Source organism: Phocoena phocoena, chromosome 6, assembly GCF_963924675.1.
Source record: "Phocoena phocoena chromosome 6, mPhoPho1.1, whole genome shotgun sequence".
In the NCBI taxonomy this organism is placed as follows: Eukaryota; Metazoa; Chordata; class Mammalia; order Artiodactyla; family Phocoenidae; genus Phocoena; species Phocoena phocoena.
Window position 1 is genome coordinate 31,574,044 of NC_089224.1, and position 13,080 is coordinate 31,587,123.

Sequence of the window (13,080 nt, forward strand, 5' to 3'; positions counted from 1 at the left end):
TGTCTAAAATGCACAACACTTCCTCAGGCTGAGGTACTTACTACTAAGTGGAAGAAAACGTTTATATTCTAAATTATTCTTCATAACTTTGTTTTCCTTAGCTCCCTCTTATCCAAAGACTGTGTTGTGTTATAATTTATAAGAGACCTGAGGGATGAGGCTATCTCTTCTATTTTCTTTGTGAATCCCCACAACATCCAAAATAAAGTATGTCTGTACATTACGGATATTCAATGAATGGTACTGACAAAAGGAACACACATTAAGATGAAGGTCCTTTCTTGGAGAAAACTGGATTGCTTTAGCCAATATATTTGTAAACATCAACAGCATATTACTTTAAAAAACTATTTTTAACTATAAATGTTGACAAAAAAATACATATCACACAACCATTTAAATACTTCACAGTGAATAAGGTAGTCAATGAGCTTCAGGAATTCTTGTATTACAAAATCTTACCTCTTCAAAAACAGCAGCTTTATTTACTTTTTCCCTTGCAATGTCACAGATTTTCAAGATACCCAGAGCAAAAGCTTTCATGGCAGGATCTTCTATAAAGTCTGGATTATGAATGTAAAGGCACGTAAATACTGTCTGTGCCAAGGAATGGCCTTCTAACCATGTTATCTATAAAGAAATAAAGGAACACACATGTTTAAGGTGATACACAGGGTCTGAAAAGTCTGATCCAACAGTCAAAGGCCAGAGTGCCACAGGCCCAAATAAATATGATTAATCACAAGATTTAAAAGATGATTAAAAGGAAGGTCAGAAAAGACAAAGTACAGTTAGAATTCACTTTCACTAACTAAAGTCTTTCAAGAATTAAAAACATGATTACCTTAAAGTAATAGATATAGGAAGCATTCTTTTATATAATTGTTTGCAAATATTCGGAGATTAATGAAATTACAGGGCCTCCTTACATCACATCCAAAAGCTATCAGTTCTACAAAGCAGTCAATAAAAACCTATGAAATTAAGGAATTCACAACTTTATAGCTAACCCAGTTCTTAGCCACTCATTCGACTCTTCTTTTTCATCCCAACTATTACTAACCCAGTCAAGTGCATCACATCTCACCTAGATTACTACAAGAAACTATGCAACTGTTTCCCTTCCTCCCACCTCTACTTCAGTACCCCCACTCAGAGGGATCTTTGTAAAACACAAAAATAATCAGGCAACACTATTTTGAGTGACTACCATGAGGCAAGTACCATGTGCTAGAAGCTAGAAGAACAGCAGCCAAAACTGAGTAATCATGACATCTAAGTACTATGCTAGGTATTTTCATATATCTTATCTCATTTTTTCCTAACACTCTGAGGAAGGCGGTATTTTTCTCATCTTACATATAAAGAAATAGTCAGAGAGTGTAAATAATTTGTCCAAGTTTATTTAGTTATAACTTACACTAAGTCCAAGAATTCTGCAATACAGCAAAAAAAAAAAATGCCACATTACAAATTGAGAAAAGCACATGAAAACTGCTCTAATTAAGATATGTATTTTGCGTTACTAGTGTGCAGAAGACTTTCCAGACTGAAAACCATCTGCCTATTCAAGTTCAAACTTAGATACAGCCCCGAGTCTCATAGAATTGTTCCTCAACTTTGACAAAAATTCTCCTCCTTGCCTCCTTTTATCCTATTCCACTAGGACAGTAAATGGCTAAAGAGTAATAAAAACATCTCTGAGAGAAACAGACAGCTTTGGAGGAAGAAGAATCAGGATCAGGATTCTGGTTATGCCCCCTACTAGCAAAGTAACCCTAGGCAAATAGATAAGAGTGGTACCAGATAGCTCGCAGAGCTGATGTAAGACCTAAGTGAGGGACTTCCCTGGTGGCACAGTGGTTAAGAATTCGCCTGCCAATGCAGGGGACACGGGTTCAAGCCCTGGTCCGGGAAGATCCCACATGCTGTGGAGCAACTAAGCCCATGCGTCACAACTACTGAGCCTGCCCTCTAGAGCCCGTGAGCCACAACTACTGAGCCTGCCCTCTAGAGCCTGCGAGCCACAACTACTGAGCACACATGCCACAACTACTGACGCCCACACGCCTAGAGCCCGTCCTCCGCAACAAGAGAAGCCACTACGATGAGAAGACCACGCACTACAATGAAGAATAGCCCCTGCTCGCTGTAACCAGAGAAAGCCCGCACGTAGTAACGAAGACCCAATGCAGCCAAAAATAAATAAATAAATTTATTTTTTTAAAAAAAGACCTAAGTGAAAAATACACACAAAAAATATATAACAGAAGTATTTCATACACACTGGCAATCAATGAGTATTTCATTAGATGCACAAATGAAGAAATTTTATATTATTTCTAAGGACAATGATTTAATATCAAGTTTAAAAAAGAAAGGGACAGTCAGAAAGAAGGGGGCAGAAAAAAGGGCTGTACAAATGAGAATTTTCCCACAATTAAACCACATGATCCAGGGAAGACAACCTATTCAGCATATATATATAAATCACTAAAAAATTTTCTTCATAGTAGAAAATGGTCAGTTTACTTCAATATACCTTAGATTAGGAAAAAAACTTATCCAAAGCCAATCCAAAATTCTCTTTGGTTTAATTTCATGCTTATTAATGGAATCTCCCAATTTCAGATTTGTTTCCCTGGGTAGCTTGAGAATAAAAAGGGTACTCTGGATAATGCCTATATATTATTATCTTCCTTGGAAAGAAAATATCCTTCCAGAAAATGAGAACCTAAAACCACCCAGATGAAAAGATAAAATGCTATTTCCTACAGCATAACTTGGCCTGCTAATCTTATGTACATCTTACTAGACCAAGCATTACATATATTTCATATTCAATGTTGTTGTATATACTTTCAAACTGAAATTCAAGTAAGTCACAGTTTTTAAATTAACCAACATGTTATCTTAACTCTTACCAAACAGCAAAAACATGTATCCATTATCCCTATCAATTCAGGCAAGGTGAGGTCTTTAATTTTAATGGTGCCATCCTAAAAAGAAGGAGAAATATGACATATAAGTTTTAAAAATATGTCTGGCTACTACGTACAATAAATATTTTAAAATATCAATTCTAAGGAAACTATCTCATCATCTGATAAAACTAAGGTGCCAAATAAACTCTGTATTCTTAAAAATAATGTATCTTAATGGGTCTTCAATATGAAAAATCAAAGCCTCTCGAATTTGAAACAGAATAAAGGCCTTTATAAAAAAAGAGAGTCAGGGCTTCCCTGGTGGCTCAGTGGTTGAGAGTCTGCCTGCTGATGCAGGGGACATGGGTTCGTGCCCCGGTCCGGGAAGATCCCACATGCCACAGAGCGGCTGGGCCTGTGAGCCATGGCCGCTGGGCCTGCGCGTCTGGAGCCTGTGCTCCTCAACGGGAGAGGCCACAACAGTGAGAGGCCCACGTACCGCCAGAAAAAAAAAAAAATAGAGTCAAACCAACAAGCATTTTAAAAGCACAGTTCAAATTAGTTTTAAACATTAGTAAGTATGAAGCATTTTAATAAACTGAAACTACTCACAAAGAAAATAAAACTACTTACAAAGAAAAAAAAAGTTTTAAACATTTCCCTTAAACTAACTATACTACTCATAATTTTTTTTAACACTATCCACTTACTTAGCAAATCTTTCTTCACAAAATATGCAAAAATTAAACTGAGGCAACTATGAATGAACTTCTAAATCAATTCTCATTGAGTTAAACATCTAGTTCACTACCACAAGCATTTTACTTAATATATTAATACATAAAATTTAATCCCTAAGCCAATTACCCAGGTATGTGAATACATACTCAAATCCTTTCAAAAATTAACTTAAAAAGTGCGCACAGACACAAATTTAGAGCAAGCTTTTAATGGAGACATTAAACAATAAAAATTTCAATGGAAAGAGAAAGATAACCAACGCTTGTTTACATACCTGAGAGACATTTAAGAAAATTACACTTTAACATACTAAGTTTAATTTCCATTATTAATCAAAATGTTTTAACATATGAATAACAGACAATAAAAGAAAACACAAACGGCACAATGGTGACTACCTTGATAGCTTGTTCAAAATTGAGAACTTTTCGATTAACTTGGTTTCCAATCATGCCAGCATCCATCTTGGGATCCATCATTTCAATGGCAGACATAGCTTCAAAAAGACCAAATCTGCAAATAAAAAAATTGACTCTACAAATTGTTTATGAACTAATAAGCTTACCCAGATTCCTACAATGGTACAAAAGTTATTACAGTACTTTAAATAACTACCCTATTTTATGTATTTGGTCTTTCCAACTTGCTATCACTTCTACTTCAATTAGATAATCTTCCTTTAACATAAAAATTCTTCCATGTACTTGTCACTCAAATTATTTTACATGTACTATGAGGCAAGAAAAGAATTAAAACCAAAGTTGTTTTAGTTCTTCCTTCAAAAAGTTAGAAGTTTTTGAAAAAAAAGAGATCAACTGATCTACAATGGATTTCATTTTGCCTTCTTTAAATAATTTTCTCTAACTATTTAACACTTAGAAAGTTATGTTTGGAATAATCATTATCAAATGTAACTTGTAGATTTTTTTCATTTTCTTTACATCTTGAAAGTCTAAAAACCTGGCATGTTACCATCTATAATGCCCAAAGTTTTGGCAATTACATAAGAAAAAAATAAAATCCAGAAATTCTGATGGTCTGGTGTTTGTGGCTTATTAGCCACAGAAGCAGATAGTTGTGATGTAGTGTGGACTGATTAGTTAGTATATCTTTGAGATATGAGAAAAGAAAAGCCTAAAAGAAAGTGACTGTCCATCAAGCTACTGACTTCCTATTTTGCTTAGTCTAAGCCATTAGATTACCAGGAAAAAAAAGGCATCTACCTTGTTACATTAAATCATTTCTCTCAGAAAAGCAGCAGCAGTAAGACGTCAAGAAAAATAAACAAATCGGACCTAATCAAACTTAGAAGCTTTTGCACAGCAAAAGAAACCATAAACAAAATGAAAAGACAACCTATAGAATGGGAGAAAATATTTGTAAATGATGCAACCAACAAGGGCTTAATTTCCAAAATACATAAACAGCTCATACAACTCAACAAAAGCAACAAAAAACAACCCAATTGAAAAATGGGCAGAAGATCTACACAGACGTTTCTCCAAAGAAGAAATACAAATGGCCAGCAGGCACATGAAAAGATGCTCAACATCTCTAATTATTAAAGAAATGCAAATCAAAACCACAATGAGGTACCACCTCACACTGCTCAGAATGCCCATCATTAAAAACTCTACAAATAACAAATGCCAGAGACAATGTGGAGAGAACGGAACCCTCCTGCACTGTTGGTGGGAATGTAAGTTGGTACAACCACTATGGAAAAGAGTATGGAGGTTCCTGAGAAAACTAAAAATAGAATTACCACATGATCCAACAATCCCACTCCTGGGCATATACAGACAAAACTTTAATTCAAAAAGATACACGTACCCCTATGTTCACAGCAGCACTATTACACAACAGCCAAGACACGGAAACAGCCTAAAAGTCCACTGACAGATGAATGGGTAAAGAAGGTGTGGTACATAAATAAAATGGAATACTACTCATCCATAAAAAAAGAATGAAATAATGCCATTTGCAGCAACATGGATGGACCTAGACATTACTATACTAAGTGAAGTCAGACAGAAAAAGACAAAAACCGTATGATATCACTTATATGTGGAATCCAAAGTATGACACAAATGAACCTATCTACGAAACAGAAACAGACTCATGGACATAGAGAACACACTTGTGGTTGTCAAGGGGGAGGGGGTTGGGGGAAGGATGCAGTGGGAGGTTGGGGTTAGCAGATATAAACTATTATATAGAGAATAAACAACAAGGTCCTACTGTATAGCACAGAGAACTATATTCGATGTCCTATGATGAACATAATGGAAAAGGAGACATAAAAAATATATATACATATGTATAACAATCATTTTGCTGTACAGCAGAAATTAACACGACATTGTAAATCAACTATAATTCAATTAAAAAAAAAAAAGAAGAGCTTTAAGGAGACACTCCCTGAAATCCATCAAACCTCTTAATGCTTCAATTTAAGATACTCTGACAATATGAGCATACTGAAGAAAACTCTCATCTATAAATCTGATGCAATGTTGTGAATCAAAACCCAAATGGTATTTTTCAAAGAGCTTGTCAAGCCGAAAGAGAAAATATGCAAAAATGGAAAAGAACCTTTGCAATAAAAGAACAGGGATTCACCAAATATCAAAGATACTATAAACCTGTAATAATTAAAAGCATTCTAGCACACACAGATGAAGAAAAAACAATCCAAAGCCATGTTTTTGTAGGAAGTACATAAGATAAAGGTGGAATTTCAAATTAGTGGAAAAACCGTGTATTAGTCAATAAATACTATTAAGACAAATGGCTAACCATCCTGAAAAAGTGAAATCTTTGATTTACGCAATTTAATAAAACAAACCCCAGGCAGATCTAAGTTCTAAACCTAAAATAAGCAAATTCTTTTAATAATTTACAAAGCCACAAACCAAAAATTCAATAACTCCAACTGTGTAAAATATTAAAAATTTATATGTAGCAATAAACCAGTCAGTTAAAACACTGACAATTATCTAGGGGAAATATTTTTAATATAGGTAATTTTGAAAAGTTAATATCCAGAATATATAACTAACTCATACAAATAGGAAAAGGCAAATAATCCAAAGAAAAGTAGGCAAAGGACATGAATGGATAATTAACAGAAGAGAAAATATAAACTATTAATAAAAAAGTAAAAAGCTATTCAAATTCTAATGTAATCAAGTAATGCAAAACAAAATGATGCTGGTTTTTGGCAGGGGTTGGGGGGAGTAAGGAAACTTTTGTTTTGTTTTGGTTTGGTTTTTCTTGTTTTTTGCGGTACGCGGGCCTCTCACTGTTGTGGCCTCTCCCGACGCGCAGGCTCAGCGGCCATGGCTCACGGGCCTAGCCGCTCCGCGGCATGTAGGATCTTCCCGGACCAGGGCACGAACCCGTGTCCCCTGCATCGGCAGGCGGACTCTCAACCACTGCACCACCAGGGAAGCCCTTTTTTTTTAATTTGTACTCTCATATGCTGTTGGTGTTAGTGTAAACTGATAAAGACTTTTGTGAGGGAAAAAATTTGGCTGAATCTAAAATCCAATCATTTGATTTCTAGGCTTCTAAAATTCATTTGCACATGTATATGTATAAAGAGGCTTGTATAAATTAAATGTTTTCAATTTTCCCACGTTACCAAAATATGTTGCCATCTGAATGTCCATCAATAGGGATACCATAGAACAAATTATGGTACAGTCATTTTATAAAATAAAAAGCAGCAGTTAAAATGAACAAGGTGGAGTTAACATGGAAAGATCTCCAAGATATACTGAAAGTGGGGGGTGGGGAATTTGCAGAATACACACAGTCAACCCTCGCTATCCACAGGGGGTTAGCTCCAGGAGCCTCCACAGATGCTCAAGTCCCTTACATAAAGAATGGCAAAGCTGAATACTGTACTATATATCCCCACTTACAGTTAACTAGTTTTACAGATTTCATTCACGTATATAAGAATATATATTTTTATAGGTCAAGGACATGTAACAATCTGATGACTTATAACAATGACTATCTCCAAGCAAAGAACAGAGATTGTGTTGCAGAGATGGTGTCATGAGAAGTTCTGCTTCATCCCTAATGTTTAAATTTGTTAAAAACAAAGTATCCGTTTATTACTTATATGAAAACAACTAAAGAAAAGTTGTTAATGGCACAATTAAAACCCTAGATCAATAAAGTCTACCATATGACCCAGCAATCCCACTACTCAGCATATACCCTGAGAAAACCATTCAAAAGGACACATGTACCCCAATGTTCACTGCAGCATTATTTACAATAGCCAGGATGTGGAAACAACCTAAATGTCCAACAACAGATGAATGGATAAAGAAGATGTGGTACATATATACAATGGAATATTACTCAGTCATAAAAAGGAACGAAATTGGGTCATTTGTAGAGATGTGGATGGACCTAGAGTCTGTCATACAGAGTGAAGTAAGGCAGAAAGAGAAAAACAAATACCGTATATTAACGCATATATGTGGAATCTAGAAAAATGGTACAGGTGAACCTATTTGCAAGGCAGGAACAGAGACACATATGTACAGAACGGACACGTGGACATAGGCGGCAGGGAAGAGAAGGGTGGGACAAATTGGGAGATTAGGATTGACATATATACACTACCATGCATAAAATAGCTAGCAGGAACATGCTATAAAGCACAGGAAGCTCAGCTCAGTACTCTGTGATGACCTGGAAAGGTGGGGTGGGGGGTGGGAGAGAGGCTCAAGAGGGAGGGGATATAAGTATACATATAGCTGATACATTGTACTTCACTGTACAGCAGAAACTAACACAACAATGTAAAGCAGTTATACTCCAATAAAAAATTTTTTTTAAAAATAAGGTATTTGCTTCACTAGTAAAATTGCTATAGAAACCAGAGTAGCAGTAAGTTAGCTATTCCACGCATTCAACAAATACTGAGTGCCTGCTTATGTGCTAGGCACTGTTCTAGGCACTTGAGATACATGAGTGAGCAAAACAAATTTGCCTGTCTCATGGGGCTTACGTTCTAGTGGAAGGAAACAAACAATAAAGATAAGTAAATGACACAGAAGGCTAGAACATCGTACATGCTAGGGGGAAAAAAAATGACAGTTAAAGAAGATATGGATTAAAAGGATACAAATTTAATAGATGGCCAGTGTAGGCTGCTGGCAATCATGATCCCTGGACTCAGTGTCTAAAACCTTGGGGAAATGAAGAGGGCTATGTCCCTCTAGCGGCCCTCTCTCAAATGTTATTCCATAGTCAGGAGCCACATTCTTTCCTGCATTAGCTTATGGTTTGATTTCATTATACCCTTCCTATCATTGCCTGTGACATCAAAATGATGACCTACAGTGGTTCTCAAAGTGTGGTCCCTAGATCAGCAGCATCAATCTCACCTGAGAACTTGAGAAATTCAACTTCTGTGACCCCACACTAGACCTACTAAATAAGGAACTCTGGGGGTGGGTTCCAGAAATCTGTGTTTTAAACCCCTTCTGATGATTCTGATGTCACTAAAGTCTGAGAAGAACTAAATTTCAAGTTTCTACTTCCCCTAACAAACGTCCAATCTTGTCTACTTACTAATTTAAAATTTCATACTCCCAACCTTGAAAATTGAGTCTGGCCACAGCAGTATAGGAACTGAGGCTATCTATGGGAATATAAATATAATCAAGAATTTCCTTTCATTTACCTTTCTAGGGATTCTCAATCTACTTTCATCTAGGCATTTAATCACCTACCTCTGGTCATCAACCAGCATATCACATACAACATGCAACCAATACCTTTTCTCAAGAAATTCCACATCCTGTATACCTACCTTCAAGGAATGACCATAAGTCACAGTTTCACTAGGTACAACCACTTCCTATCACGACTAAGGTCAGCTGCCCCAAAACAGCTGACCAAGGTTAAAAATATATAGTCAGTGTTATTCTTACAGCTTTGAAATGTAAAATTACTCAGACTTCAAGGAATACTACTGCACAGGAGACAAAATAGATGGAAATATTACACTGCACTATTTCAAAGGACACAAATACTTACAGCTTATCATGAAGCAGTTCTCCCAACTTTAATTCTAAAAGAAACAAAGAGAAAAATCTTTTGAATAATACCATATTTATATTTAACTGTTAATTCTAAGAAAAAAATGAAACAAAATATTAGCACCTGAAAAATGTGCTTGCAGTCCTTTAAACTTCATTTTCTAAGAAATGGTCATATTATTTCTACTCAATTACTAATATAATGTCTTCTACACAGTGAATATTTAAACACTAACTATAAATTGAACTTCTGAGAATTAACAAGTGACCCATCACAGGCTACAATAATACAACCAGAATTATCAGGCCCATTTTTAAAAAACCACTAATACATTTCTCCCTAAGTAAACTTTTTCACAGAACTGTATGCTATTTCTCAAGTTTTTTTTTTTTTTTTTTTTTTTTTGTGGTACGCGGGCCTCTCACTGTTGTGGCCTCTCCCATTGCAGAGCACAGGCTCCGGATGCGCAGGCTCAGCGGCCGTGGCTCACAGGCCCAGCCTCTGCACGGCATGTGGGATCTTCCCGGACCGGGGCACGAACCCGTGTCCCCTGCATCAGCAGGTGGACTCTCAACCACTGCGCCACCAGGGAAGCCCTCTCAAGTTGTTTTTAAACTACTTGGCATCATAATCTAATCTCCTTTTGTCCCAGGAACAGTGTTGAAACTATTTTTTTATTACATTTTATTTAAATAATGTAGAAAACACTTGCATAAACAGCTGATCAAAAGAGTGTTAATCCTCCATAAAGCAGCAGTTCTCAACCTTGGCTGCGTATCAGTATCAATTGGGGAGCTTTTGAAAACCCAATGTCCAATCAGCACCCCAAACCAATCAAATTCTAGGAGTGGGACCCAGAGTGGTTTTAAAGTACTCCAGATGATTTCAATGTGCAAGTAAAGTAGCTTAAATGTTGATGGTCAACTCCTGTGGAAGATATAAAGAAGCAGTTCTCAGAATATTACTAATCTCCCTAGCTAATAAGTTAAATGACATTCATTTTTTAAAGTTCCATGTACCAAAACAGATAAATCAATGAGAAGCATTTATCAAAATACTGTAATGAAGCATAATAGAACATACAGTGGTTCTCAAAGATGGTTTGAGAACCCAGGAGCCTGTGATGTTAAAGTCATTTTGTTATAATACTAAAATAATACTAATACATTTTGTAAATAATACTAAACTTTTTCTCATTGTGTTGACATTTACAATGATGATGCAAAAGCAATGGTGTAAAGAGGAAAAGGGCAAAACTCTATCTTCAGCACAAATCAAGACAGTGGCCCCAAGCTAAACAGTGTATTCTTCACTTCCATGCGCTTTCACTTAAGAAGTCCTTGATGGAACAGTAAAAATTATTAATCTCAGGGCCAGGACCAGAGTGCAAGTAAGGCATGTAGGTTGCAAAATTTAAGAAGGCACTTTCAAGTAGTGCCTTCTTAAATTTTGTACCCTAATTGCCTCACTCACTTCATCCTAGGGCTGGTCCTGATATACCTAATTAAATTTCAATCTTTGAATACATCTTTTTAATATTCTATTTGACAAATGGAAGTGTACATAAACACTTCCTCTGCTTACCAAAGTAAGAGACCGTCTCAAGGAAAAGCTCTTGCACAACTATCATGAAACGCCACTTTTACTTGAAAGAACAGTGACAAATTATAGTTATTCAGACTTGACAATATGGCATTTTCTTGAAAATAAATGAGTTTGTCACTTTAGGAAAATAACTGACAAGGTTTATTGCCAGTGATAAAATTTGAGCTTTCAAGGAAAAATCGGAATTTTGGAAAGCATGTTAGCTGCCACTGTGAACTTGACAGTGTCCCAATACTTAAAAAGGCTTTCCTGAGGATACTGTCGTGATATTAACAAATGTGCTTTTTAATACTGAATAATGAAGTGTGTCAACACTTGGAAAATGTGCTTAACTCACTAAACCAATATTTTGCAAATAGCAATGCATGTTACAAAATTAGGCATGGATAAAAGATCCCTTCAATGTTCTAGACAGACCAATATACTTTATGTAACACAGCATGAAAGGTCCACTGATATGCTTTCAGATTCCACACTGCAATCTTAATCTTTAAGAAATTACCACCTTCCAAGTTTTGGTATAGTAGCAAAGAATATCCACAATTACCTGAAAAGGTTCCACCATCTTTTAACTACACATTTGGTGAGGCCTGATATACTTCCTATACTTCTACCAAAACGACATGTGGCAACAGACTGAACACAGAAGCAGATAGGGAATTCAGGTGTCCTCTATTATGCCGACATCAAAGAGATTTTCAAAAGTATAAAACAATGCCACTCTTCAAAGTTGTTCTTTGTTTTGGAAAATACATTTTTCATTTTAAAAATGTTATGTTGACATGCAATGGGTTTATTACCATTTTCAAATGAACAAGTATTTTTAAAATTTGTTTTAAATTCTAATACCGTAAACATCAATATACATATAATACACATAAACAATACTTTTTAAAAGCATAAGAGGGTATTTTTAAGAGTATAATGGGGTTCTAATACCAAAAAGTTGAGAACTGCTGTAATAATTTACCATATACTTAGGGTAGATTTGGGTATCAAATAGCTTCACTTAACACTCCACAGACCTAGAAGCAAGTCGATCACTCTGGGCCCAGATTTTATCATCTGTAAAATGAAGGCCTGTACTAGATGATTCTGTTAAAGTTCCTTAGGACATCCTCCCTTTTGCCTTGGAAATGAACAATGAACTATAACTTGTAGCTGGAGTTTGGGTTTGCAGCAGTGCTAAGCACTTGAAGCATACGATCATTCCCCTGAAGAAAAGTAATCTAACGGGATGAGAAAAACATGTAACTATTTGACAACGCAAATACATTTTACCCTCTTATAAATGAGAAGATAATTTGAAAACTGGTGTTACAGATCTTTGAATATATTTCTACACATAACATTGTAAATCATGGTTAAGTTCACTGCTAGGGTCGCTATGAAGACCCTACTGAATCTATAATATAGCTGGAATCCAGTACCGTTGTACAGTGATAATTAAACAGATGAATTAAAGTTTACCCCTGGGTAAAGGTGGCCAACTGAACACATGCAACAACCTTTAACTCCCTCCTGAAATCTCATTTAAACAATTAAAGGAAAAAAAAATTTTTTTTTTTTTAAAGAAAGCTATGAACCTAAAGGAAGGGGAAAAATTGGTGCAGAAATAATACAACAAAATTAGGGAAACTTGGAAACAGAAAGACGTTTCCTAGCAAACCCAAGAAAAATAAATCCAGCAGTGGAGAAAGCCAAAACCAACCCGATTTACCACTTACCTCTGAAAGTG

General features: G+C 35.8%; 1 protein-coding gene across 1 annotated transcript in view; it reads right to left on the minus strand.

The window, feature by feature from the left end:
• NAA35 (N-alpha-acetyltransferase 35, NatC auxiliary subunit) overlaps positions 1-13,080 on the minus strand; it is an 87,477-nt gene that overhangs the window by 71,402 nt on the left and 2,995 nt on the right. The window contains exons 3-6 of the mRNA XM_065878767.1: positions 9,735-9,768; positions 4,064-4,178; positions 2,925-2,999; positions 463-630 (exon numbers count right to left, since the gene is read on the minus strand). Coding sequence (XP_065734839.1) covers positions 463-630; positions 2,925-2,999; positions 4,064-4,178; positions 9,735-9,768 — 392 coding nt within the window. The remainder of the gene's footprint in view (positions 1-462; positions 631-2,924; positions 3,000-4,063; positions 4,179-9,734; positions 9,769-13,080) is intronic.